We start from the raw sequence: 24,586 nt of genomic DNA on the forward strand, positions 1-24,586 counted from the left end.
ATTATACGTGTATTACTATCTTATGAAATACATTGGATAAACCACTACGAATTTTCCATTAACAGTATGCTACATTGGTATAATCCAATCGTTAATGCACTTAGCGTAATCGTGAAAATACACTTTATACGAACCAACAATCGTGTAGCATTTCTCTAGCTACTAAACATAAAATTAGTATCTCACAGATTTCATTCGCACATATCTTAATTTACATATCATTACTAATCCCATTGATTTAGTTGTCCTGGTGGCGGATCGGGTAAATTATCATGCCTAGCGGGTACATTTAATGACCAACCTGGACAGACTAACGAGACTGCTTGTCAGGTACACATTTATTTAAACTGAAATCGATGTATCCCTGTTGTAACTTACAGTTGGAAGTCATTTCAATTCGATTTGTTGTACTGTAATAGATTGAAAGTTGTATCAAGCTGTAATTGTAAACAGTATTACTGTATAATTGTCGTGTTGTTGCAAATTTTAGACTTGTCCCACAGGCTTTGTTAGCTTGACACCTGGCCAGAGTAAATGTGAAGCTTGTCCCGCAGGATATTACTGCCTTAATGAGACAGCATCACCATCACCATGTGATATTGGAACTTTTTCTGTTGGCCAACAAACAGCTTGTACTCCATGTCCATTAGGACAGTATTGCCCAACAACAAATATGAATACTACTTATCCCTGCCCAAGTGGTTATTACGCAGATAGTATAAATTCATCTTTATGTACTCAATGCCCAGCTGGTAGTATGTGCTCGAACCCAGCGGCTTCACCTGTTAGTTGCCTAAGCGGTCAATATAGCAGCGCTGGATCAATAACTTGTGAGCTATGTCCAGATGGTTATAACTGTACATCGACCTCAGCAGTATCTCTATGCGACCCTGGATATTATTCAACTTTAGGCGAGGCAGGTTGTACTGCTTGTCCTCTTGGTAATTATTGTCCATCATCTGGAATGAATTTTACTATACCCTGCCCAAGTGGTTATTACGCAGATAGTACAAGTTCATCTTCATGTACTCAATGCCCAGCTGGTAGTGCGTGCTCGAACCCAGCGGCTTCACCTGTTAGTTGCCCAAGCGGTCAATATAGCAGTGACGGATCAATAACTTGTGAACTATGTCCAGCTGGTTATAACTGTACATTAACTTCAGTAATATCTCTATGCGACCCTGGATATTATTCAACTTTAGGCGAGGCAGGTTGTACAGCTTGTCCTCTTGGTAATTATTGTCCATCATCTGGAATGAATTTTACTATACCCTGCCCAAGCGGTTATTACGCAGATAGTACAAGTTCTACTTCATGTACTCAATGCCCAGCTGGTAGTGCGTGCTCGAACTCAGCGGCTTCACCTGTTGGTTGCCCAAGCGGTCAATATAGTAGTGACGGATCAGTAACTTGTGAACTATGTCCAGCTGGTTATAACTGTACATTAACTTCAGTAATATCTCTATGCGACCCTGGATATTATTCAACTTTAGGCGAGGCAGGTTGTACAGCTTGTCCTCTTGGTAATTATTGTCCATCATCTGGAATGAATTTTACTATACCATGCTCAAGTGGTTACTATGCGGATACAGTCGGTTCTAGTAACTGTACAGTCTGTCCAGCAGGAAGTAAATGTCCTGATCCTACTGTTGCTCCTGTACCATGTAATAGTGGATATTACAGCTTGGATAGCTTTGATGTTTGTGTATTATGTCCATCCGGTTATGAATGTACAACCACAAGTTCAGCGCCTGTTCAATGCTTACCTGGAACTTATGCAGTTAATGGATCTACTGCATGTGCGGGCTGTAGTGCTGGCTACTATTGCCCTGTCAGTGGTATTTCTGAACAATTACCATGTGCAAGTGGAACTTATGCAAACACCACCAATCTATTAAACTGTACCTCATGCCCTTCTGGCTACAAATGTCCAGATGTGGCATTAACACCTGTAGAATGTGGCGCTGGATTCTATAGTAGTAGCGGCTCAATAAGTTGTACATCTTGCCCAGAAGGGTATAAATGTGGTGATACTATAACTATTACACCGGTGCAATGCAGCTCTGGAGAATACGCTCCTGTTGGATCGTCTACCTGTCATACTTGTCCAGCGGGTTCATATTGTCCTGATCCACCACGTGCAGCTCCAATTGCCTGCCCTTCTGGCTGGTATCAAACATCAACTGGACAAACTGCTTGCAGTGAATGTAATGCTGGATCTCAATGTCCTAATGCAACGCAAGCTCCTGACCCTTGTGCAGCTGGTTATTTTTCTCCTATTGCCGGTGCAACTAATTGCCAAGAATGTCCAAAAGGCACCTACAATAAAAATACACAACAACTGTCCTGTAATGAATGTCCGGTGGGATCAAGATGTCCTTTCAAAGATTTAGATCCAATTGCATGTGGGACTGGTCAGTATTCTCCCAAAAATTCTGAAGTATGCTTAAGTTGTCCAGCTGGTGTTGCATGTAGTGCTTCATCGTCAACTCCAACACCGTGCAACCAGGGTCAATATTCCAATTCTACACATTGTGTCGATTGTCCAACAGGAAATTATTGTCCTTCTCCTAGTGGTAGCCCGGTTACATGCGCTGATGGTACATACGCAGATACAACTGGTAATGTCCAATGTACAGCTTGCCCAGCTGGGTATTCTTGCTTAGATGTATCAAGTGCACCAGTTCAGTGTACAGCTGGTTACTACAGCTTAACGGCTACTCGCGATTGTACTCAATGCCCAACTGGCCAATACAGCTCAGATGGAGCAAGTTCATGTCAATTTTGCCCTGCTGGAAAATACTGTATCAATGGTACAACATCAATTTCACCTACTGACTGCCCTACTGGTACTTATTCACCTGATGGTGTCGGCTACTGTTCTCCTTGCGCTTTAGGAACATATTCAAGTGGTACTGGAGCTCACTTTTGTTCGATATGCCCACTGGGTTTTCAATGTATCAACGTCGATCAAACACCATCCGCTTGCTACCCTGGAGAATGGAGCGCTGAGGGCGAATATCTATGTGCACCGTGTCCAGCAGGTCATCGATGCCCAACTTCTGATAAGCCTCCTATACCTTGTGCATCTGGAACATATTCTCCACTAAATGCCACTTCATGTACAGACTGCCCAGCTGGCCATTCATGCGTAACCCCTAGTAATCTACCTGAAGCTTGTACTTCTACTCAATATAGTGCAATTGGATCTGCGATTTGCAGTCCATGCCCAGCTGGCAAATATTGTAGCAATGTTGCTGCATTTGATTGTAACTCAGGCGAATATTCATTACTTGACGAAATGAATTGTACAATTTGCCCTTCAGGATACTCATGCGCTAGTAAAGATTTAGCCCCGGTACAGTGTAATTTAGGTCAAACGACTGGAGGATTACAAGGCCAAGTAACTTGTACCGATTGTACTACTGGCTACTATTGTGCAGATCCAACATTGGCGCAACAACCTTGCCCCTCCGGTTATTACAGCGCTGCCAAAGCACCTAACTGTACTGAATGCCCTGCAGGTTATTACTGTACTGATGCTACTGCTCCACCTCTTCCATGTCAACCTGGATCATACAGTATCTTTCCGAGAACATCGTGCACTCAGTGTCCTGCTGGTTATGCTTGCGCATCGACGTCTGATATCTCATTAGTTACTGAATGTCAACCGGGCACTTATGCTGACGGCAATGATACTTTTTGTACACATTGCCCTGCAGGAAAATATTGTCCAAATACTGCACAAGCTCTAGAAATTGATTGTACTGCTGGATCTTATAGTACAGGAAGCCAACAATACTGTACAGAATGTCCAGGTGGCTGGCAATGTCCAAATGTTTTTGGAACTGCCAATGCGAAATGTCTTCCCGGTTATTATGCCCCTGGAAATGCAACTGCTTGCACACAATGTCCTGCTACTTATGCCTGCCCTTACACAGAAACTAATATGACTTTAACTTGCCAACCAGGTACATATTCAGCAGTGGGACAACAGAGTTGTTCAGTTTGCCCTCCAGGTTATCAGTGTCCAAATACTGATGGAACAAGTATTACTATATGTGCTGCCGGTACCTATAGTGTTGGAAATCAAGCTGCCTGTACTCCTTGCCCGGCTGGTTTTGCTTGTCCAAACTTTTTTGATAACTTTGTTATACAATGTCCTGTAGGTACTTACTCAGTTGGTAATCAACCATCGTGTTTACCTTGTCCACCAGGCTCTTCATGTCAAAATACTAGCACAGCTCCAGTTGCATGTGCTGCCGGAACTTACTCACTAGATTACGATACAGGATGTTATCCTTGTCCAGCTGGCTCATCCTGTAATGATCCAACACAAAGACCTGTATTATGTCCTGCGCTAAAATATAGTAATCATTCTGCTACACAATGCATAGATTGCGATCTTGGTTACTTGTGCCTTGAAGGAAGTAATAATCCTAGACCTACTAACAACATTTGTCCACTTGGTTATTATTGCGAAATTAATGTTGCGGGTATACAAGTTAAAGTTCCTTGCCCTGCTAATACCTACGGTAATCATTCAGGTCAAACATTAGTCGGCCAATGTGTCACATGTCCTGCTGGCTATTTCTGTCCAGCTGCTACCCCTGGTGTTCCTACGTATCACCTCATTTGTCCTCGCGGTTACTACTGTCCCGCCGGTAGCGGTAAGCAGTTGTGTCCTGATGGAACTTATGGCGATAGTCTTGGACTTCAAGCTTCTAGCGAATGTAAAGACTGTCCTGCTGGTAGATACTGTAAAGCTGGATCACGCTACCCTGGACTCCCATGTCCAAAAGGAAGTTATTGTCCAGCCAAAACAGGCGCAACTCCTAATCAATGCAATAGTGGTACATATACAGAACAAGAAGGAAGTACATGTAAGTCAATTATTAATCATCTCTATTATTTTTTCGTAATAATGATGACAACAATGATAATATTGCTATAATTACTATATTAATTGATAAATTTATGTATAATATACTTGTCGTACAGTGTTTCGTATAAGAGTTAATAATGTAAACAAAAATTTATTATTAACTGTTAGTAGCTATAATATAAAATTACATAGTTGATCGATTAATACGAATACTTATTACTTTTTTTAGCGATTGCCGAATGTAAAACATGTCCAACTGGTCACTACTGTACTCAAGGTACAGATTCACCAACCCCCTGCAAGGCGGGATCATTTAATGCTTGGGTAGGTCAGGGAGCAGAATCGGATTGTCAGTCTTGTCTGGCTGGACAAGCTTGTCCAATTGCTGGTTTAGTTCGCCCTACATTAGGCTGTTATCCTGGCTACTATTGTCCAGCTGGATCTATCTTACCCAATGATACGCGTTACGCATGTCCAGCTGGTACTTACTCTAATTATAACAATTTAACAGCATGGCAACAATGTCTACCGTGCCCTGCCGGTCAAGCCTGCCCTAAAGGTACAGGTGGTCGACAGAAACCTCCTGAGCCATGTGCACCTGGCCATTACTGCCAACAAGGAACACAATTTGCATCGCAGTTTGCATGCCCTGCTGGTACATATGCCAACTTAACAAATTTGAAAGCTGCTGCCGATTGCTACGTATGCCCAAGTGGTTGGTATTGTTCACCTGGTTCAGCAACGCCCACCGCGTTATGCTATCCTGGTCATTACTGTCCAGCCGGTACAAAATTAGCTGTTGATAATCCATGTCCAGCTGGTACATATTCTGAAAGTTATGGCAATTCTCGTATTGAAGCTTGCAAACGATGCTTGCCTGGACACTATTGTCCTGCTGGATCCAGTACAACGACACCTTGCCCTCAAGGAAGATATTCTAAAAAGTATAGCAATGGAAAATTAGAAGACTGTGATGTTTGTATAGCAGGTTATTCATGTGGAGGTACAGGAAATGTTGATCCTAAAGAGTGTGGCAAAGGTAACTATTCAGACAGTGGAGCATGGATTTGCTCACCTTGCAAATCAGGCCATTACTGTAACTCCAATCATACTTCTCAAAGTGATATGCTTACTAAATTGATTTGTGGTGCGGGAATGTGGTGCAAAGAAGGACGATCAACAGCACCAAATTTAGTTGATGACGCTTGTCCATCTGGGTATTACTGTGTTACTGGAGATAAAGCTGGTGACCCGTTGCCATGTCCTAATGGAACTTACAATCCTGTAACAGGTAGAAAAGCTCTTAGCGATTGCGTTACCTGTCCTCCTGGCAAGTATTGTTCACCTCCTGGTCTATCTCAACCAGCTGGTGATTGTTCTCGTGGCCATTACTGCCCAGCTGCTAGTTGGGTACCAACGCAAATACCATGCCCAAGAGGATTTTACTTAAATTTAACTGGCGCTGCTAATATTGATGCATGCACTGTTTGTTTATCTGGAGGCTACTGTGATAAACCAGGTCTAGAATTACCTGTGATATGTCCGAAAGGGCACTTCTGTGAAACAGGTGTTACTGCTCCCCAACCATGTTATATTGGTACCTATGGACCTGTAGAAGGTATTAAACGTAGTCAAGATTGCTCACCTTGTTCGGGAGGTTATTACTGTGAAGGATTTGGATTATCAAAACCAACAGATATTTGTGACGCTGGTTTCTACTGCAGAGAAAAAGCATACACTTCAGCACCTCCAGATGGACCAACTGGTGGTTTATGTCCAGCAGGTGGTTATTGTCCAGCTGGAACACCAGTGCCGCAAAATTGTCCAGTTGGTACTTACAGTAATTCTAGTGGTTCAAAAGATCCTCGCGATTGTTTCGATTGTGATCCTGGCTATTATTGTGCCGGCGATAATAATCCTCATCCAACAGGTCCTTGTGAAGCTGGTTTCTATTGCACAGGTAAAGCTGCTAAACCAACACAACATGATACGCCAGCTGGTCATTATACTAAGGCTGCAGCTACACATCCTGAACCATGTGCATCTGGCTCATTCCAGCATTCAAACAATTCTGAGCACTGTATTATATGTCCGATGAGGCATTACTGTAATGGCACTGGCCTGACAGTAATGAAAATATGCGATCCTGGCCACTATTGTCCGTACAATAGTTCACTTCCCACACCTTGCCCGAATGGAACTTACGCTACTAGTACTGGTAACGCTTTCGTCACAGAATGCGATCTATGTGATGCTGGAAAGTATTGTGGATCATGGGGATTGGCATTACCTTCAGGTGCTTGTGCTGCTGGGTTTTATTGCTTATTAGGTTCAGCAACTCCAATTCCGGGCAATAGTGGAACTGATACAGAAGTTGGAGGAGTATGTCCAGCTGGTCACTTCTGTCCTGAAGGCACAAAGACTAAATTTGAAAATCCTTGCGGTAATGGAACCTATAATAATGTCACTCAACGAACATCTATAGATGATTGTTTAGCTTGTCCACCTGGTAAAGCTTGTACAGCTCCTGGACTTGCATATCCAAATGAAGACTGTGCTCCAGGTTATTACTGTATAGCAAGAGCAAATACTACTAAACCGATCGATGGAGTAACAGGATCATTTTGTACTGAAGGCCATTATTGCCCTGGAGGTTCATCTGCACCTTTACGTTGTCTGGATGGAACTTACAATAATGTAACACATCAATCTACATGCTTTACATGTCCTGCTGGATACTTCTGCGATGGTTCTATCTTGCCACAAGTCTGTCCTAGAGGAAGGTACTGTCCCGCGGGTACAGGAGCTAATTCTCCATTGTGTCCTCCTGGTACGTACAATTCGGAGTACGGACTAAAATCTGTAGATGAATGTTTACCATGTCAAGCTGGTTGGTATTGTGCTGGTTATGGTATTATCGACTTTTTTATTGCCAATCAAAGTATAGGATTGTGCGATGCTGGCTTTTATTGTGTCAGTGGTGTTAACGTTAGTAAACCGGTATCTGGAGCACATACCGGTATTGGAGGTGTATGTCCTCCAGGATATTACTGTCCAGCAGGAACTAGTGTACCTAAAGGTTGTCCTCCTGGAACCTATTCTGCTAATTCTCAATTAGAGCATGCCGATAATTGTACACAGTGTGAGTATGGAAAGTATTGTTCAGGTTACAACTCGACAGAACCTGTCGGTCCTTGCGATCCTGGCTTTTACTGTTTGAGAGGATCCACAACGCCAAATCCGCCAACTGTTACAGAAATTGGTGGTCCTTGCCCGGTTGGTCGTTATTGTGAATCTGGGACATCATATCCTAAACCTTGTAATGCTGGATCTTATAATAACATCAGTGGACAGGCTATTTGTTTTGCATGTCCCAGTAGCTTCTACTGTCCGGAAAATTCAACAACATATTCTAGCAATATCTGTCCTATTGGCCATTACTGTCCAACTGGTACAAAATATGCAACCGAATATCCATGTCCTCGAGGCTACTTTAGAAATGTTACAGCCGGTCATTCAGTTAGTGATTGTTACGCTTGTCCTGGTGGCTGGTATTGTAACGGTGAGGGACTTATTAGTGCTACCGGTAAATGTGACGCTGGATACTTTTGTAGTCTAGCCGCTTGGTCGCCAAAGCCAACAGATTTCAATGTTAGTGAAAGTTGCAATGGATGCTTATGCCCAACAAATGTTACTGGTGGATTATGTCCTGCTGGTTACTACTGTCCATTTGGTTCACCCGAGCCGATACCTTGCCCTGGGGGTTACTTCTGTTTAGATAACGGTCTTACCAATTACACTGGCTTATGTAGTGCAGGATATTACTGCAGCAGTGCCGCAAAGATACCCAATCCAACAGATGGTACAACTGGAGATAGATGCCCGGCAGGTCATTACTGTCTATCGGGAACTAGCGTACCTAAACCTTGCCCTGCTGGCACCTTTTCAAATTCATTGGGAAATACAGCATTATCTGATTGTCAATCGTGTACTAAAGGATATTATTGCAATACAACTGCTCTTACTACACCTAGTGGGCAATGCCGTGCAGGTTATTACTGTCCTGCAGGACAATCTATCGATAATCCATTCCCATGCCCACCAGGTAATTATTGCCTCGCAGGTTCATTTGAAGGTAGCGCTTGTCCACCTGGGCAGTATCAAAATTTACCTGGCCAGTCTGCCTGTAAACCATGCGTAGCAGGCTATTATTGTGATCCTCAATATCCGTTAGATGATTATTCTCCTTACAAATGTCCTGCTGGTTTTTACTGTCCACAAAGTACTCCTTATGGAAATCGTTACAGTTGTCCGAATGGTACATATTCTGCTTCCCAGCAATTAACGCAACCGGAAGATTGTACTCCATGTGATCCTGGTAAATATTGCAACGGAATTGGACGAACCAGTCCCAATGCTAACTGCAATGCTGGCTTTTACTGTAGCGGAGGGGCATTCACTCCGTCACCTAACGATGGTACTACTGGATATTCATGTCCAATAGGTCATTATTGTCCTACCGGTGCCACCATACCATTGAAATGTTCAGCTGGTACATTCTCCAATGTTACTGGCCTGAAGAATGCTTTAGAATGCTTCAATTGTACAGCAGGAAAGTATTGCGGAGAAGACGGTCTCACTAAACCATCAGGAGACTGTTATGGTGGATTCTTTTGTACTAGTGGCGCTTCGACACCATCGCCAACTGATGGAATAACTGGGAATAAATGCAGTGCTGGACATTATTGTCCTAATGGTACAGCCGTCGAGAAAGCATGTTTACCAGGAACTTACACAACTCAAACACAAGCATATGAATGTTTAGCATGCCCAAGCGGTAAATATTGTGTTGATGGTTTAGTACCTGCTGATTGTCCGGAGGGATTCTTTTGCCCTAGTAACACCGGTTATAATTGGAAGAGCTGTCCTACAGGAACATTTAGCAATCAACGTGGATTACTTAACGATTCTCAATGTGAAAGTTGTACCGCCGGTAATTACTGCGACAAGCTCAATGCCACCGCACCAAGTGGTAGCTGTGATTCTGGCTACTTTTGTAAATCTGGTTCCGACACCAAAACTCCAGATGGCGTAACAAATAAGGGAAATGCAGGTATATGCCCACCTGGCTCATATTGTCTAGCTTCCACTAGCCAGCCTCAGCCCTGTCCGATGGGTACATACTCGAATAAAAGTGTCTTAACTCATGTTGATAACTGTACACTGTGTTCATATGGTAAATACTGTGGTGAAACTGGATTGACTAAACCTAGCGGTGATTGTTGGGGAGGATTCTACTGTCTGCTAGGAGCTAAGTATCCTAATAATCCTAATGAAGATAGCACTGGTGGCCCATGCCCAATTGGACGTTACTGCTTTAATGGTACATCACGTCCTCTTGGATGTGCGGCTGGCACGTACAATAATTTAACCGGGCAGTCAGACTGTACTACTTGTCCGGCTGGCTATTATTGCTTAGAAAATTCTACTACGTATGAAAATACTCCATGTCCAGAAGGTTATTATTGCTTAGAGGGCACGAAAGAACCGTACCAATATGGTTGTCCTAAAGGTTATTATAATAGCTATAAGATGAAGACTGATGCTTCAGGATGTACTCCATGTGATCCTGGTAAGGTATGTCCAACAGAGGGCTTGACAGCTCCAACCCAAAATTGTAGCGCTGGGTGGTTCTGCATACGAGGGGCCTGGTCTACTACTCCTGCCGATCTTGGATCTTCTAATAGTACTGGATGTTTCTGCTCTAATTCAACAACTGGCGGTCAATGCGAAATAGGGTATTACTGCCCAGCTGGATCTAATCAAATGATACCATGTAGTTCAGGCTATTACTGCGACAAGGTAGGTCTAACACAACCGACGGGAAAATGTAAAGAAGGCTACTTCTGTATACAAGGTGCTACCGTTGCAGATCCTACAGATAAGATCACTGGAGATGTTTGTCCACTTGGCCACTATTGTCCAGATGGAACACTAGTACCTGTTAAATGTGGACCTGGTACTTTCTCTAACACAACAGGCAATACTAATTCATCTGGTTGTCAGTTATGTCCAGCAGGAAAATATTGCCCAGGCAGTGGAAACGCGGAACCTTTTGGTGATTGTAGTGGCGGCTATTACTGCCCAGCTGGCCAATCTACTGCCACTCCCTCAGATTATCAATGCCAACCAGGAGGCTATTGTACAGCTGGATCAGCTAATCAAATTCCTTGCTCTCCAGGAACCTATCAAAATGAAATGGCCCAAATATCTTGTAAATCTTGCCCGACAGGTTACTACTGTGATGGATTTGTTCTAAATGCGACTCATTGTACGCACGGTGTCCAATTTCCAACGATATGTCCTACCGGTAGTTTCTGCCCTGTTGGAACTAGATTTGGTGATGAATTTAAATGTCCTAAAGGTACATATAATAATCTAACAGGTCTACAGCTACAAAGCGAATGTCAACCATGTCAACCTGGTAAATACTGTGGTACAGCAGGATTATCAACATGGACCGGTGATTGTAATGCTGGTTATTATTGCTTACAAAATGCTTCAACTCCAGAGCCTACCGATGGGATCACGGGATCTAAATGCCCTGTTGGTAACTATTGTCCTAAAGGTGCTACATCACCGAAAGGATGCCCATCAGGAACTTATAATCCAACGGAAGGATTAGCCGATGTGACACAATGTAAATCTTGCGATCCGGGAAGTTATTGTGGTAGTTCTGGACAATCTGTGACATCAGGCAACTGTACTGCAGGATTTTACTGCCTTGGCAATGCTACCGTTGGTAATCCAATAGATGGCATTACTGGTGGTATATGTTGGCGTGGACATTACTGCCCGCCTGGTAGTTCTTCTCCAGTCCCATGTAACCATGGTTATTATTCTAACGTAACACAGAGTAAAGAATGCAATATCTGTCCTGCAGGTTACCTATGTACAACTGGTACCGATCCTGAAATTTGCCCCACCGGATTCTACTGCCCTGAAGGTACCGGTATAAATCCACGACCGTGTCCACCTGGAACGTTCAACCCTAATAAAGGTATTAAAGATGTATCTGAGTGTACTAGTTGTTCCGGTGGTTACTACTGTTCAAGTTTCAATGGTAGTTTCGAGACTGGAAAGTGTTCAGCAGGTTATTTCTGTGCTAATGGATCTAATACAAATCAACCAAATGAATTTACTCTTGGTAAAGGAGGTATATGTCCAGCTGGTTATTATTGTGAATTAGGTACGCAAGATCCAAATCCATGCCCTAGTGGTACATTTTCTAATAAAACCGGATTAACAGCATTAAACCAATGTGATTCATGTTATGGAGGCTATTATTGTAATATACCAGGCCTAACTAGTCCTTCTGGTAAATGTAGTCCAGGTTATTACTGTGTATCTAATGCGAATGAAAGTGCTCCCTCGTCTATTTCTTCAACCGGTGGCCCATGTCCAGCTGGTTATCACTGTCCTGAAGGTTCAACGCTACCGTTATCTTGCAACGGTGGAACGTATAGTCCAACGATAGCTCAAAGCAGTTGTCAGAACTGCCTAGCCGGTTATTACTGTCCAGTAAATGCCACTGCTAAAATCGTATGTCCTTTGGGACACTACTGTCCAGCTTTTTCAATTGAAGCTCAGCCGTGTCCTGTTGGATATTATTCGCCTGTTCAATACGCTAACAGCAGCCAAGATTGTGTACCATGCGGACCTGGTCAGTATTGTAATGATACTGGGCTAGCTGCACCGACAGGTTTATGTGCTCCTGGCTATTATTGCTCTGGAGGATCTCCAACCAATAAGCCTGCGCCTGCAAACAATATCACTCACGAAGGCTCATGCATGTGTCCTGCTCAGGTTGTAGGTGGACGTTGCGTTGCTGGTAATTACTGTCCTCAAGGTAGTGATCGACCGTTGCCTTGCGATCCTGGATTTTATTGCGCGTACGATGGTCTTTCAAGTGTTAGTGGATCTTGTACTGCTGGTTATTACTGTAATGGAAGTACAATCGAAGATCGTCCCGTTAACAAAGTATACGGAAGTCATTGCCCATCTGGTCATTATTGCCCTCAACAAAGTTCCTCGCCAACACCTTGTAACCCAGGCTATTACTCACCTAACACGCATAATCAAAATGCAAGTAATTGCTTACTGTGTACAGCTGGTTACTACTGTTCAGGTTATGGACAATCTCAAACTACAGACCAATGTGATGTTGGCTACTATTGTCCAGAAGGTGAATCTGTTAGTCAACCTCCTGGCAAACATTGTTTACCAGGTCATAAATGCCCAAAAGGAAGTGCTAACCAGACACCATGTCCTTCCGGTTCATATCAAGCCTTCGCCGGTCAAGGTAACTGCACTGTTTGTCCTGATGGATATTATTGCGATGCTACAGTTGCTGTGCTTGAAAAGCAGAGCGGTCCTTCCAGTTTAACGCATGGAGTTGTCACGCCAGCTATTTGCCCTGTTGGTTATTATTGTCCGGAGGGAACAAAGTCTAGTTATGAAAATGCTTGTCCAGCTGGCACTTACAGTAATAAAACAAGTATTAAAACTAAGCACGAATGCCTGTCGTGTACTCCTGGATACTATTGTGCTGGTACAGCCAATACAGAACCAGACGGTAAATGCTATGCCGGTTATTATTGTGCCATGAATGCAACTTCACCGTCACCAACAGAAGGACTCACTGGTGATATTTGCCCACAAGGTTCATACTGTCCGTTAGGATCTTCTTGGCCTACACCATGTCCTAGTGGTACCTATGGTGCTAGTCTAGGTTTAACCCAAGTTACCCAATGTACAGATTGTCCACCAGGAATGGCCTGTCAAACGCCAGGACTCATACAACCATCTAGTTCTTGTCAATCAGGATACTACTGTATACTAAAAGCAATTTTACCAAACCCACTTGGCGAATCCTACGGTAGTATTTGCCCACCTGGAGCTTATTGTCCAATAAATAGCAGTGCGCCAACATTATGTCCACCGGGTACATATCAACCACTACAGATGCAACCTGCCTTGTCTAATTGCTTAAGTTGCGATCCAGGTTACTACTGCCAAGGATATGGAAATATTAACATGACAGATAAGTGTAGTGAAGGGCACTATTGTGATGGCAATGCATCAGTTGCTGCACCACCGGATAAAGTATGTCCGATTGGTACGTTCTGCAAGTTAGGATCTCCAATTTTCCAACATTGTCCAAACGGAACCTATATGAACTATACTGGAGCTTCATCATGTATCACTTGCCCGGCTGGATCCTATTGCGTCAGCCGAGATCGACCTGATCCATGTCCACTCGGATATTATTGCCCAACTGGAACAGGAGCAGATTTTAAGCCTTGTCCTCCAGGTACATTTGGTGCCAAGACTGGTTTGACTGCTGTATCTGAATGTGCCCAATGCCCTGCGGGAAAATACTGCTTACACGCTGGCGCCACCAATTACACGGGTGATTGTGCAGCTGGCTACTATTGCACATCAGGTGTCAATATGTTCGTTCCAAGTGGTGCTCATACTGGTATAGCTGGTGAATGTCCGGTAGGTCATTTTTGCCCGATAGGCTCTGCAAAGCCGTTGGGTTGCAGTGCTGGTACATATAACAGTTTGAAGAATCAAGCGCAGTGCCTCACATGTCCGTCTGGTTATTATTGTCCTGAAAATTCGACAAGTCATACAGATTATCCGTGCCCCGCTGGAAGATATTGTCCAGCAGGTACGACAGACCCAAATCAATATTTATGTCCTAGAGGTTCATACAATCCATATGCAGGCAAGAATAGCATTAGTGATTGCTTAATGTGCCCTCCCGGTAAATACTGTGAACAAGATGGTCTATCACAACCAACTGGAAATTGTAGTGCTGGCTATTATTGTAATGGATGGTCGTACCAATCTACGCCAATTCAATATTCTAACGCAACAGATATTTCACAATGTTCTTGTCCAACCACAAATTACACCGGAGGAAGATGTTGGCCTGGTACGTATTGCCCTGAAGGTAGTGGATATCCTAAAGCTTGTGATCCAGGTTTTTACTGTTTTAGTGCTGGATTAGGTACACCAACTGGCCCTTGTGATGCTGGTTATCATTGTAGTGGTGGTAGTACAATATCGAATCCTGTTGTGTGCCCGAAAGGATTCTATTGTGAGCAAGGTACGGGTGCCCCTATAGCTTGTCCAGCGGGATATTTCAGTAATACCACTGGAAATACTGCAGCAGCGGATTGTGAATTGTGTCTACCAGGACAATATTGCAGCGGCGTCAGTGCAGTTTTACCGTCAGGAAATTGTAGCGCGGGATATTACTGCCCTGGTGGTCAAAATACATCTAAACCAGTTGACTATGTATGCGGTGAAGGCTACTATTGTCCGGAAGGATCAAGCACACAATTAGCATGTTTACCAGGTTCTTACCAAGATGAAGTTGGGCAAGGAACTTGTAAGTCCTGTCCTGCTGGTTACTTTTGCGATGCTGATGAAGTACAAGCACAATGCTCGGGATCTAGTCACGGCGTTAAAGTTCCTACTATTTGCCCACTCGGCTATTATTGCTTGCCAGGTACATCTAGAAATATCTCTAATCCATGTCCTGCTGGAACTTTTGGAGCAATTACTGGGGCTAAATCAACTGGTGATTGCCATTCCTGCCCAGCCGGTAAATTCTGTAATGGTGATGCTCTAACTACTCCATCGGGTGACTGTGATGCAGGCTATTACTGTGCAAGCGGAGCAAATAGTTCGAAACCAATTATTGCATCAGGACTGCCGGAATACAATGATACAACAACATTAGCTACAGTATATTATAATGATCTCTGTCCAATAGGCTATTATTGTCCAGCAGGTACTATCATTCCTATACCATGTCCAGCTGGTACATTCTCTGCTGTGAAACGTCTCAAGGCTAAAGAAGAGTGTTCGCCATGTCCAGCTGGACAATACTGCAAAGCGCCAGGTTTGATTGACGTTACTACTGCTCCTAATTGTAATGCAGGATATATCTGTTCTGGTAATTCTGTAACTGGTACACCTACTTCAAATAATGGAGGATACGAATGTCCTCGTGGTTATTATTGTCCGTCTGGTGCGGTACGACCTCAAAGTTGTCCACCGGGTACATATCAAAGCAGCCCAGGAAACGATACATGTATCCCATGTCCTGCTTCTTATCAGTGCGATCAAGAAAATGTAACTGATCCTATAAAATGTATTAAAGGTCACTACTGCCCAGCAGGTGTTGCAACACCAATAGCATGTCCTAATGGAACGTTCCGTAATCAAGATGGTGCAGCTAGTGTTAGTGATTGCCAACCGTGTTCTACGGGAAAATTCTGTTCTGGAACCGGAAATATCGTTGAAAGTGGGGATTGCGACGCTGGCTTTTACTGTGTGGAAGGAGCTAGTTCGCCTGTGCCTGAAAGTGATGTAAAGAATAATGGCCCATGTCCAGCTGGTAAATATTGCTCAGTAGGAACGACTTCGCCTACACCTTGTCCTCCTGGCCGATATAGAAATACAACTGGTGCAGCAGATGTGGATGATTGCTATGGTTGTGAACCAGGATATTATTGTGCTACCCCTGGATTGACCACTCCAACAGGTCAATGCGATGCTGGGTACTACTGTCCTCCGTTATATAATGCTACTATTCCTACTCCACCTGATAGGGTATGTCCAATTGGTTCCTTCTGTGTTAAAGGATCAGCCTTACCTACAACTTGTGCAGGTGGATCCTATCAGCCCGTAGCCGGAAAAGGCTACTGTGATCTATGTAAAGAAGGTTACTATTGCGCCTCTGGTCTAGGCTCTGAAGCGGCTTGCCCTCCTCATAATTATTGTCCAGCTGGTTCACAATATCCAACTCTATGTCCAAATGGTACATATACAGATTCTACTACAACATTATTAACATCAGTGTCTGGATGTAAACCATGTCCAACTGGTAAATTCTGTAGAATCGGTAGAATTACAGCATCCTGTAGTGCTGGCTATTATTGCTTAAGTGGTAGCCCAGTACCTGCACCGGAAGATTATAACACAACTGATTCAAACTTTTGCACAAGTGATATTAAGGCAGGCCCATGTTCAGCGGGCCAGTACTGCGAAGAGGGTACAATAGTTGAAAAGCCATGTCCAGAGAATACTATCAGAACGATACCTGGTGGTTCAACCGTAGCTGATTGTTTAGCTTGTCCAATCGGTAAGAAATGTTATGCGGGTAATCCAATACCTGATGATTGTCCTACTGGCAATTATTGTCCTGGTGGTGCCCCAGTAAAATGTCCTTATGGTACATATCGAAATACAGTTGGAGGAGCATCAGCAGCTGACTGTTTCCCGTGTCCTGCCGGTGCTCATTGTAATGATACCGGTATCAGCGATTATAACAAAGTTCCCTGCCCACCTGGCTTCTACTGTCCCAATGGCACATACCTTGTCAGTTGTGGTGCAGGCTTCATGAGACCAAATTCTGGAGCTGCTAGAAAAGAAGATTGTGTGGTATGCTTAGAAGGTTACTATTGCCCTGATAATAGAACAAATGTATATGGTATTCCTTGTGATGCAGGATTTAATTGCCCTCTCGGTTCTGTTGGTCCAACTCCATGTGAGCCTGGAACTTATTGTCCTGGTCAATCTAATGCAGCCATTGTTTGTCCAGCTGGTTACTACTGCCCTGCTGGATCTGCAGATTATAAAACAAGGCCATGCAATTTCCGTTATTTCTGCCCTGAAGGCAGCGCAGCTCCTCTAACTTGTGATTTAGGATACCAAGCATTAAACACTTCTGGATTAAGAATTGATAATGACACTACTTGTGAAATTTGCCCAGCTGGTTATTACAATAATGCTCCAGGAGCACAAGATTGTCTGCTATGTCCTGGTGGCTATTATTGTCCTCAAGGTTCTACCAATGGATATAGGAATCCATGTGTTGCCGGTACATATTGTCCTGCTGGATCAAGTGCGGCTACACTGTGTCCAATTGGTACATATGGTAACTTCACTAAGGCTAGCAACGATACGGATTGTTTCCCATGCCAACAGAATACATTCAACAATCTACTAGGACAAACGGCATGTAGACCATGCGGCCGAAGTGCTACTGCTTTAAACACTGGTTCTATCACGTGTTCATGTATTGGTAGTTTCAGAAGTTTCCAACCAACAACCGGATTGTGTGTATGTGAAGATGGTTATGTCTTCTATGATGCTAATGGTAACAAACAATCTAATGTAGACAGTGACAAATCTTGCCAGGAAGATGTAGTTCAAGAATGTACTGCGAATCAAGTTCGTTTAGCTAGTACTAAACAATGTGTTCCTAGCACAGGATATGATTGTGGTCCTAGTTGTCCTAACAGTAATGGTACATTGGACGCTGAATTAGGTGTTTGCCAGTGTAATAGTTATACAGAACCATCAGAAATTTGTTCGCAAGCATGTGAAGCACAAAGTCCTACCACCCAAATTGTCACTACAAATGGTCAGACGCAAATTCTTGTTAAGAACAAACAAACTAATAACGTTGAACAGACCGTGTCAGTTCCTAATCTATTTGGTCTAAATCAGAATCTTAATGAAGCAGCTCAGGTTCATTTTGTTGATGTTAGTGCACAAAGTATGAGTGGCTTAATTGTTACACAAAATAATCAGGTACCAGATATTGTCGGTTCACAACCTAGTGCTAAACGTCGTCGATTGTTAGCTACATCCTCAGCGCCAGGAATAAGTAATCCAATCATGTGTATTAAAACTAACGAAGTTATCTTGTTCAAGATAGCTTTAAATCAAGCCAATAGATCACTAAGTCATTATCCTCAGTATCAGAAAGAGCACGTTTTCAACACCAATACTAAATTTGATTATGGCCCATTCACTGACTTGGAATACTACGTTTTAAATACCAACATTACAATTAGAAATTTTGCTTATATGTTTACTCAAAAAGGTGTTTATGTCTTCGTCGATGCACAATCGTCATCATCGCAATTAATTGTAAGAACTATTGCCACTGGTGAAAATTGTGGCTCAACCGGCTCAACGGTTGTACCATCATCTCCAACTCAAATAAATAGGCAAGGTATTGGCGAAAAGAAGGCATTAAATGTTGCACCAAATTGGCCTTTAATATTTGGTCTATTAGGTTTAATAGGTGCTTTAGTGTTACTACTAGTTATTGTTGTTATTGCTTGGAAACCGAAAGAAGCTGGATTTTATTCTCGTAAGACACTTCGACCACGTTATAAGAATTTAGGAGCACCTATTCCACCAAACAATCCAGGTACTCAAATCATGCCACGCCAAGAAGCTGTAACTAAAGAAGAATTCTTGTTAGGCCCGCGAGCTTTAGGAGAAGGGCTAGAGAATCAATTAGAAGAGGTTGCAGGGGGTGAAGCTGTTGTACCTAAAGCAATTGCCGCTAATGAATTCGAGTTAGAGAATTTCAGTGTTCGTACTTTATTTGACAAATTGGAAGATCAAAATGTCCATTGTGCATCACAGTTACATCGTCATCAAGCTGATTTACGCGATTTCTACGAGAGGATGAATCAACAGAATGAAGCATTAAAGGGTATGGTATCTAATCTTGATGTTAGTGTATTACAAAAGGCTGCAAATGCATCAACATCAGAGGATAATGCTGAAGGTGGTGCCGACGAATCTGCTAAGGTTAAGGGACCAACATTCAATATAGAAAATAAGCATTATACTCTAACTGGTGGTATAAATGCACGTGAACAGGACTTAATTTCAACATTACAAAAGCTATTAGACCATATCACAAATCCTCAGATTATACAAACAAACGCCGTTGTCCAACGATCAACGAGCCAGGATGCAGCGCAAGCTAATAACGTCATTTGGAAAATGCATGATCATACCGATTTAATTAGGCGTCAAGCCGCTGAAAAGATACAATTAGAAAAAGATTTGCAAGCTGAAGAGCAGGAAGCTATTAAAGCATTAGTAATAGAACAAGAAACAAAGCGGTCAGATACGATTAAACGTCTTAATGAGAAATTAGCTGCCCAAATATCACCGGATATGTCTGATGAAGAAGTACAACAGTTACTTGCTGCCCATGAGAAAGAGGTAGAATCAATTACAGCGCAACTTGATGCAGAAAAGGATCGACAAAAGAATGATTTAAGAGAGCGATTAGCTAAAAGGCGTAAAGATAAACAACGCGCATTAGCAGATGCTCATCGAGCACAAGCACGTAAAGCTGGACTGGACACTATTATCGAAGAAGAGTCAGAAGGTGACATTGAAGATGATATTAAAGCAAAAGAAGCTCAATACGATATGATTTTACAAGAAGAAAATCTGGAAGCTGCTAAAGAACTAAGTGAAAATTCTAATCAAACGATGGAAAATCTTGGTAAAACTATGAATAACAAGTTGGCGAAGAACTTGGAGTCCTTATCTCAAGGTGGTATTATAACACCAGAGGAAACTGAGGCATTGTTATGTGAGATGGAGACTCAGCAAAAGAATATCAATGATGGTATCCAACATAGGCGCAATTTACAACGCGATGGTATGAAGAGACGATTAGAGGATCGTCGTAAGCGAAGATTAAATAAACTAGCAGACAAACATGCTGAAGAAGTCGAAGAAGCTAAACACAACGGTGATAATATTGATAAATTGTTAGAAAGACAACGGCAAGAAGCTAATGCCCTGGAAGCACGATTAAAAGCTGAAGAAGCTGAAGAAGAACTTGAGATGAATAAAAAACTAAATGAAGAAGCTATCAATTCACTCAAACAAGCTAATAAAGATATATTGGAACGTGTTGCTCGCTCTAAAGGGCTTGATGAAGAAATGCGAGATCGCTTAGTTGATGAATACCGTGATTACACGAAAGCATTAGAAGATGAACAATCAGCTCAGCGTAGTGCGAAACAAGCAGACATTAAAGAGCGGCTTGTCAATAGGCGAATGAAAAGATTAGAAGCCGCGCAAAAGAATCTACAGGAGGAAAAAGTGAAAGATGTAGAGAAAGAACGTGATAAATTACTTGAAGAGGTAACTCCGACGTCAGGAAACAATGATGGGCAAATCTTAATTCCTGAAGTTGCTGTCGTAGCTCAATCCTCCGAAGAGACTGCCTTGAAACAAGAGCAAGAACGAGTTCTCGAAGATTTACGAATGCGACAAAAAGATGATCTTGAAAGTTTCACACAACGTATTGAGCGCGATTCAAAGGAAGATGAAAGTAAACTTGCACAAAAATTAGAAAATAGTAAGCAAAAGAAAGTACGCGAAATGAAGAACAAACAAGCTGCTGAACTTGCCGCTCGCGGTAATAGTATGTCGACTGATGAAACAGCAGCATTAATGGCATCACATCAACGTGAGTTAGCTGAATTAGAGAATAAACTTGATCAGGATAAGCACCGTCAAAAACTAGCATTAAAAGAGAAATTACGTAAAAGGAAAAAGAATAAGCAACAAGAATTTGTTGATAAACAGGAACAAGAATTGGAAAAAGAGACGCTTGAACAAGAGAAAGAACTTTCTGAAGTTCGCAAAAAGAACGTTAAGGAGGCTGAAAAACAGGCCATGATCGCTGGTATACAACAAAACGGCGTCGAAGCTGGTGATTTAATCGTACGTAGAGTATTAGAACAACGTCACGCTGATGAAATGAAAGCCTTAGAGAAACAGTTTGAAGCCGAACGTAAAAAGAGCGTCGACGATGCGTTAACGGTATTATTAAAGAAACAGGCAGCAGAACGTGAAGCAATGTTAGCAAAACATCAGAGCGAATTGGAAGATCTTGAAAACTCTGATTTAGCACCAGATGAATTAGAACAGCAGAAATCGAACTTATTAAATAAACAGCAATTAGAGTTGAGCAAATTGGAGCAAAAGCATGAAGATCAACGTAAACGATTAGAACGTAGTACATTAACTGATTTAGAAGTCAAGTTTGCCAATGAAAAACTGAAATTGAAAGAACAACAGTATAAGGAATATGCTGACGCATTAAGTCAGTTAACACCAGAACAAGATGCTGCTGTTAAAGTTGAAAAGGCCAAAGTAGCTGCACAAGATTTAGATAATTTGCGGAAAAAACTGGAAGTACAACGTCAAGAACAAGAAGAAAAATTGAAGCAAGAACGTAATGCGTTTGAGACTCAGGCAGAAGATGATCTTGCTAAAGCAATTAAAGACTTCGATAAACAATTAGAGAAAGAAATGGACTTACAGAAACAAAAGTTAAAGCAAGATATTGAAGAATTGGACGCTCGGAAAACTAAAGCAATAGAGGAAAAGAAAGAACAAGCTAAACAAGAATTGGAAGCGAAGCAGAAATCTGGTAGTAGTAAGGAAGAATTGCAGCGCTTAACTGATCAACATGAAAAAGATTTACTAGCGTTACAAAACAAATTGGATGCTGACCGTATGCGCATGGAAAGTAGTTTGCAAGAGAAGTTACGTAAGCGCAAAGAAGCTGCTCGCAAAAAGAAGGTTCAAGACGTTGAAGCCGCATTAGATGAAAGTAAGAGAGAGCACGAAGAAGAATTGCATAAACAAGAAGAAGAAATTAAGAAGGCGGAAGTAGAAGCGTTGTCAGAGGTATTACACAAAGCTGCTAAGGAGAATGAATCATTGCAACAAACAATTCCAGGACAGACGACGTCTCAAGCACAGTTATCATCAGTCATATCAGGCCAGCAAGCATTGTCTACAGCTATGCCCGCATCATTCCAAATGGCAGCCCCACTGTTAGATAACGAGTTGAGTAATCTTTTAGTAGGGTCACCACTATACGCTAAATTAGATGAAATACGCAGCCTTATACGTGAAGGTCCAAAATCAGATAACGAGGCAAATAATGACAGTGGCTACATTGATCCTAAAGATGCTACGTGGATTAATGATACAGCTTTGATCCCTCTAGACATTCAGAAATTAAACTCTCGCCTGTTTATTGTCTACAAATTTGGACAATTTATTTCCGATTTGCTTTCAATAGAATGCCAGCATCCAACAGTCACCCTGTTAATTGCTGAAAAGATTCCACCCAATAATCACTTACATCATAATGCTTATCGTAATTCTTTCTATTATGATTCACATAATCGCTTCTTATACATCAGAGTTGAGCGATTAGAGAATGTTGGAGAATTTGTACTCGTTTTAACCCACATTTTATCCCATATTAAGTGTGGTGATATGATCAATGACAATAATCCAGGATTTGCTGCTAAATTTTATGCTGGTTTGTCAGTTTTGTGTGATGACCTCTTCTTCTCGCGCTACAAGACTTCAACAGCTGTAACTAGTCAAGATCGAAAAGGACTACATTTACTGCAAGTTTTATTTGGTAGTGCTTCGAACCATGCTGACAAAGTCAATGTTGTCGATAATCTGTTAGATATGAAATTGAAACGAGGCAATGATGAAGCTGCGTTTTCTAAAGAACAATTGCGATCGCGATTATCACAATATTCAGATTTCACAGTTAGTTCTAAATTACATGAATACCTTGGCTCTATACATGATCGACTAAGTTTAGCCCGTGAACATGGTAAGTATTCTAATGTTGACTAAATAGCTATTGATGTAATGTTACAAATTGTTTGTTAAAAGTATTGCATTGTTTTGGCTAGGTATCGAGGACTATGTCGATAAAAAACTGATGGAAATCAAAGCTATTGATAATTCTGATACTACATATCATTCTCATGCTGTGACTGCAACACCGGCTACTGGTAAAAACATGATTAGACAATTGACTCGAACACAATCCAAATTGTCTTCAAATGGACATATCGGACGAAATGCTGCTTATGAAATCTCTGGAGCTAAGACCCCACAAGTGGCACCTGCAGCTACTGATGCAGAATCATATCAGCGATTTATGCAGGTAACTAACCTATTCTTAAATTACTAAGTATTAATATTGTAGTCGCGGTATACCATGTTTAGAATTATCATTTTAAACGGTATTTTCTCATCAGATCAATATACCATTTTCTTAAGTAAAGGCACCAGTACTGATTTGATCTGTTTATGAGACTTTTAATTAAAGTTACTCAAGCGTGTGCTACTATATCTATTATCCAAATTAGATACAAATCAGCGATTTGGAAGAACGTATTGACAACGTATCGCAAGAGTTTAGTGATATAGCACGAGAAGTTATTGATACTTCTTCATTAATGACGTCATTGGAGGAAGAACGAAATGCTCAAATTGATTACTTGAAGACCATACCAGAGTCAAGCTCAGCTTATAAGAAAAAATCGAGAGAATTGAAGGATACCACTGCTAAATTGGTCGATGCAAAATTGCGTTTACAAGCTGCATCGATTAAAAAGGAGCAACATCAAACTAAACTTGAAGAACTACAACAGCAATTAATGGAGAAAAATCAACAACTATCTAAGAAATCGTAAATATTAGTTGACTTTGTAGTTATTTCTTATTATAATATTTTAATTATTTGATTAAAGATGAATTAGCTTAGGACTATTGAACGATAGCTACTCATATGTAGCGATTTATTTCAACTAAATAGATCTAAAATTAGAAAGTCAACAGATAAATAGTTAAGCAAATACGTTTATTAAAAATTTTCTATTACAAAGTACATTTATGATAGCACACCATGGACAACATGTACTATTTAGTGCATGGATTAAGATAGCCAACCATTAG

At 41.8% G+C, this 24,586-nt stretch overlaps 1 protein-coding gene across 1 annotated transcript; it reads left to right on the forward strand.

Annotated features, from left to right (window-relative positions):
- Positions 1 to 673: 673 nt before the first annotated feature.
- Positions 674 to 24,324, forward strand: TRIADDRAFT_55968 (uncharacterized protein; the record flags this gene model as incomplete). The annotated part of the gene is made up of 4 exons (XM_002111651.1): positions 674 to 4,883; positions 5,115 to 23,453; positions 23,536 to 23,792; positions 23,998 to 24,324. The coding sequence occupies 4 exons, from the start codon at positions 674 to 676 to the stop codon at positions 24,322 to 24,324; spliced, it is 23,133 nt and encodes a 7,710-aa protein (XP_002111687.1).
- Positions 24,325 to 24,586: the final 262 nt, after the last annotated feature.

The sequence above is a fragment of the Trichoplax adhaerens genome, genomic scaffold (genome assembly GCF_000150275.1).
Source record: "Trichoplax adhaerens TRIADscaffold_4 genomic scaffold, whole genome shotgun sequence".
NCBI lineage: Eukaryota > Metazoa > Placozoa > Uniplacotomia > Trichoplacea > Trichoplacidae > Trichoplax > Trichoplax adhaerens.